At 39.5% G+C, this 5,755-nt stretch overlaps 1 protein-coding gene across 1 annotated transcript in view; it reads left to right on the top strand.

Annotated features, from left to right (window-relative positions):
• Positions 1 to 362: 362 nt before the first annotated feature.
• LOC128636687 (olfactory receptor 1496-like) overlaps positions 363 to 5,755 on the top strand; it is a 10,832-nt gene continuing 5,439 nt past the window's right edge. The window contains exon 1 of the mRNA XM_053689674.1: positions 363 to 414. Within this exon, the coding sequence (XP_053545649.1) occupies positions 363 to 414 (52 nt within the window). The remainder of the gene's footprint in view (positions 415 to 5,755) is intronic.

Below are 5,755 nucleotides of genomic sequence, written 5' to 3'. Positions count from 1 at the left end.
CAAACAAGCAATGAACATATCTCCAAAGGTTGCTTGGAACTGATGAGCAAAGCAAAGCAAGAAAGCATGTATGCCTAAGTGTTAACTGGCTCAGCAAAGCAGTCAATGTTAGGAAAGTTCTCCAGGTTAATGCTGAAAAGCGTAATGCACAAAGCAGGAAATAGTCAGCATCAAGCAAAGCAAAGCAAATCCACAAGCAGTTGTTAAATCTTCAGACAACCTGACATATCCTTGAACAGTCAAAGTTAGTAACCCTCAATATTCATTCCAAAATGCCAAAGGTGCTGCACTTTCAGATGGTATGTAAACAGAACGCATCCAGCGTTTACTCCGGCAAACCAGTCAGATGAATACTTATCCACATGCAGATATCACCAGCAAATGATGTTCCACCAGTCACAGAGGGTAAACAGGGTAAGGAGGGGATCTCCCAGGCAAGTAAGGTAGCGACAAACCAACTTGTCTCTGAGCGCTTTTCACTCTGTTCTCGTGGTCGCTCGGAGCTTCTTCCGGGTTATGACGTCACTCCAGCAAGGTAGCTTTTAATTGGATACAGATGTCACGTGGCACTCAGCAAACTGCCGAAATTCTTAAAAAGCCATTACATTATCGCAATAATGCAACACTTATACGGTCAGCTTATTGGGCCTATTTGCTATTGATTGAATGTTCCAAAACAGTATGTTTGCAACCTTATAACTGGGCATCAAGGTTTAAAAGGGATTGCATAGTATTATGAAAAACAATTGATACATTATTAGCATCCATACTAAATATTTTGAAATAATGATTCAAATATTTGAAACAACAGGAACAACTTAATTATATTAGATATTCAAAATAAGTTATATTATACATAATTCACAAAGAGATGATTACTCGCAGACCATTGTGATTCAGAGGGGAAGCAGAAACACTGCTTTATTTGAAGAAAAGGTTTCTTTTACAGAATATCAAGTTAAGAAGGAGGCAAACTCCAACTTTTCATTTAACCCGTTAGGGGACAGTGTTTTAAGATTGTACATCCATCTAGTTTCTTTTTGAAGAAGGATCGTGTCAATATTTCCTCCTCTCCTACTAGCCTTTACTGATTCAATGCCAACAAATGTTAAACCTTCTGTTTTTGATCTATGATACTGTGCAAAATGCCTTGCAATTGGACTATCAATATTAAAGTCCTCAATATCATCTTGATGTTCCATTATACGTGAACGAAATTCCCTATAGGTTTTCCTTATATAGAACAAAGGGCATTAGCATGATAAAAGGTATATAACCCCTGTAGTAGAGCAATTGATAAAGGTTTTAATTTTATAAACTTTATTGGTACTAGATTCAAAAGTTTTTGTTTTTTTGACAAATTGACAGCAAACTCTGGCCTAGATTTGGAGTTTTGCGGCCAAAGGGGTGCGTTAGCTACGCGTGCTTTTTTTTCCCCGCACCTTTTAAATACCGCCGGTATTTAGAGTTCACAGAAGGGCTGCGTTAGGCTCCAAAAAAGGAGCGTATAGCATATTTACCGCCACTGCAACTCTCAATACCAGCGGTGCTTACGGACGCGGCCAGCTTCAAAAACGTGCTCGTGCACGATTCCCCCATAGGAAACAATGGGACAGTTTGAGCTGAAAAAAAACCTAACACCTGCAAAAAAGCAGTGTTCAGCTCCTAACGTGGCCCCATTGTTTCCAATGGGGAAACTCTACCTATGTCTGCACCTAACACCCTAACATGTACCCCGAGTCTAAACACCCCTAACCTTACACTTATTAACCCCTAATCTGCCGCCCCCTCTATCACTGACACCTGCATATTTTTTTTAACCCCTAATCTGCCGCTCCGTACACCGCCGCAACCTACGTTATAGCTATGTACCCCTAATCTGCTGCCCCTAACACCGCTGACCCCTATATTATATTTATTAACCCCTAATATGCCCCCCACAACGTCGCCGCCAGCTACCTACAATAATTAACCCCTAATCTGCCGACCGGACCTCACCGCTACTCTAAAAAATGTATTAACCCCTAAAGCTAAGTCTAACCCTAACACTAACACCCCCCTAAGTTAAATATAATTTAAATCTAATGAAATAAATTAACTCTTATTAAATAAATTATTCCTATTTAAAGCTAAATACTTACCTGTAAAATAAACCCTAATATAGCTACAATATAACGAATAATTATATTGTAGCTATTTTAGGATTAATATTTATTTTACAGGCAACTTTGTATTTATTTTACCAGGTACAATAGCTATTAAATAGTTAAGAACTATTTAATAGCTACCTAGTTAAAATAATTACAAAATTACCTGTAAAATAAATCATAACCTAAGTTACAATTAAACCTAACACTACACTATCAATAAATTAATTAAATAAAATACCTACAATTATCTACAATTAAACCTAACACTACACTATCAATAAATTAATTAAATACAATACCTACAAATAAATACAATGAAATAAACTAACTAAAGTACAAAAAAAAATGAACTAAGTTACAAAAAATAAAAAAATATTTACAGACATTAGAAAAATATTATAACAATTTTAAGCTAATTACACCTACTCTAAGCCCCCTAATAAAATAACAAAGACCCCCAAAATAAAAAAATGCCCTACCCTATTCTAAAAAGAAAAAGTTCAAAGCTCTTTTACCTTACCAGCCCTTAAAAGGGCTTTTTGCGGGGCATGCCCCAAAGAATTCAGCTCTTTTGCCTGTAAAAAGAAAACATACAATACCCCCCCCAACATTACAACCCACCACCCACATACCCCTAATATAACCCAAACTCCCCTTAAATAAACCTAACACTAAGCCCCTGAAGATCTCCCTACCTTGTATTCACCACACCGGGTTCACCGATCCGTCCTTGCTCCGACGTCTTCATCCAAGCCCAAGCGGGGGCTGAAGATGTCCATGATCCGGCTGAAGTCTTCATCCAAGTGGGAGCTTAAGAGGTCCATGATCCGGCTGAAGTCTTCATCCAAACGGGAGCTGAAGAGGTCCATGATCCGGCTGAAGTCTTCTATCAAGCGGCATCTTCAATCTTCTTTCTTCCGGATCCATGTTCATCCCGCCGATGCGGAACATCCATCTTCACCGACGACTTCCCGACGAATAAACGGTTCCTTTAAGGGACGTCATCCAAGATGGCGTCCCTCGAATTCCGATTGGCTGATAGGATTCTATCAGCCAATCGGAATTAAGGTAGGAAAATTCTGATTGGCTGATGGAATCAGCCAATCAGATTCAAGTTCAATCCGATTGGCTGATCCAATCAGCCAATCAGATTGAGCTCGCATTCTATTGGCTGATTGGAACAGCCAATAGAATGCGAGCTCAATCTGATTGGCTGATTCCATCAGCCAATCAGAATTTTCCTACCTTAATTCTGATTGGCTGATAGAATCCTATCAGCCAATCGGAATTCGAGGGACGCCATCTTGGATTACGTCCCTTAAAGAAACCGTCATTCGTCGGGAAGTCGTCGGTGAAGATGGATGTTCCGCGTCGGTGGGATGAACATGGATCCGGAAGAAAGAAGATTGAAGATGCCGCTTGATAGAAGACTTCAGCCGGATCATGGACCTCTTCAGCTCCCGCTTGGATGAAGACTTCAGCCGGATCATGGACCTCTTCAGCTCCCGATTGGATGAAGACTTCAGCCGGATCATGGACCTCTTCAGCTCCCGCTTGGATGAAGACTTCAGCAGGATCATGGACATCTTCAGCCCCCGCTTGGGCTTGTATGAAGACGTCGGAGCAAGGACGGATCGGTGAACCTGGTGTGGTGAATACAAGGTAGGGAGATCTTCAGGGGCTTAGTGTTAGGTTTATTTAAGGGGGGTTTGGGTTAGATTAGGGGTATGTGGGTGGTGGGTTGTAATGTTGGGGGGGTTGTATTTTTTTTTTACAGGCAAAAGAGCAGTTTTCTTTGGGGCATGCCCCGCTAAAGGCCCTTTTAATGGCTGGTAAGGTAAAAGAGCTTTGAACTTTTTTAATTTAGAATAGGGTAGGGCATTTTTTTATTTTGGGGGTCTTTGTTATTTTATTAGGGGGCTTAGAGTAGGTGTAATTAGCTTAAAATTGTTATAATATTTTTCTAATGTCTGTAAATATTTTTTTTATTTTTTGTACTTTAGTTAGTTTATTTAATTGTATTTATTTGTAGGTATTGTATTGAATTTATTTATTGATAGTGTAGTGTTAGGTTTAATTGTAACTTAGGTTAGGATTTATTTTACAGGTAATTTTATAATTATTTTAACTAGGTAGCTATTAACTAGTTAATAACTATTTAATCGCTATTGTACCTGGTTAAAATAATTACAAAGTTGCCTGTAAAATAAATATTAATCCTAAAATAGCTACAATATAATTATTCGTTATATTGTAGCTATATTAGGATTTATTTTACAGGTAAGTATTTAGCTTTAAATAGGAATAATTTATTTAATAAGAGTTAATTTATTTCGTTAGATTTAAATTATATTTAACTTAGGGGGGTGTTAGGGTTAGAGTTAGCTTTAGGGGTTAATACATTTATTAGAGTAGTGGCGAAGTCCGGTCGGCAGATTAGGGGTTAATAATTGAAGTTAGGTGTCGGCGATGTTAGGAAGGGCAGATTAGGGGTTAATACTATTTATTATAGGGTTAGTGAGGCGGATTAGGGGTTAATAATTGTTAGCCGACACCTAATAATTGAAGTTAGGTGTCGGCGATGTTAGGGAGGACAGATTAGGGGTTAATACTATTTATGATAGGGTTATTGAGGCGGCAGTGAGGCGGGTTAGGGGTTAATAATTGTAGGTAAGGTAGCAGCAATGTTGGGGGGGCAGATTAGGGGTTAATAAATATAATATAGGGGTCGGCGGTGTTAGGGGCAGCAGATTAGGGGTATATAAGTATAACGTAGGTGGCGGCGGTGTGCGGTCGGCAGATTAGGGGTTAAAAAAATTTAATAGAGTGGCGGTGATGTGGGGGGACCTCGGTTTAGGGGTACATAGGTAGTTTTTGGGTGTTAGTGTACTGTAGAGCACAGTAGTTAAGAGCTTTATGAACCGGCCTTAGCCCAGAAAGCTCTTAACTCCTGGCTTTTTTCTGCGGCTGGAGTTTTGTCGTTAGATTTCTAACGCTCACTTCAGCCAAGACTCTAAAAACCGGCGTTAGAAAGATCCCATTGAAAAGATAGGATACGCAAATGGCGTAGGAGGATCTGCGGTATGGAAAAGTCGCGGCTGCAAAGTGAGCGTTAGACCCTTTCCTGACTGACTCCAAATACCAGCGGGCGGTAAAAACCAGCGTTAGGAGCCTCTAACACTGGTTTTGATGGCTAACGCAAAACTCCAAATCTAGGCGACAGTGATTGCAGGGAGAACACCCTACCATTTTTTGGGAATATGTTTCTAGTCAATTAGTATTTTTGACTTGATTGAATTCACTTTTGACTAGGAAATATTTGAGATTATTGGCCCTACGTGCCGTCATGAGGGGGTAATCCCCCACATATTCCTGTAAAACAGGATCTAACAACAAAAGATGCCAGCTGTTTTAACCTATTTTGGTGCTTAAATAGAGAAAATGCCTACTTACAAGACATTACCTCAATCCTTATGAGGTAAGTATAAAACAATACAGGGTAGCTGCATATGAGTATTGTAATCCACAATATCCACTGCCAGAATCTGATGGTTTATAAATCCACTCTCTACTTTCTTGCTCCCTGGAGTCTGGTGTGGGTCTTT

This window comes from Bombina bombina, chromosome 7, assembly GCF_027579735.1.
Source record: "Bombina bombina isolate aBomBom1 chromosome 7, aBomBom1.pri, whole genome shotgun sequence".
In the NCBI taxonomy this organism is placed as follows: Eukaryota; Metazoa; Chordata; class Amphibia; order Anura; family Bombinatoridae; genus Bombina; species Bombina bombina.
This window is presented reverse-complemented; position numbering and strand designations above follow the sequence as displayed.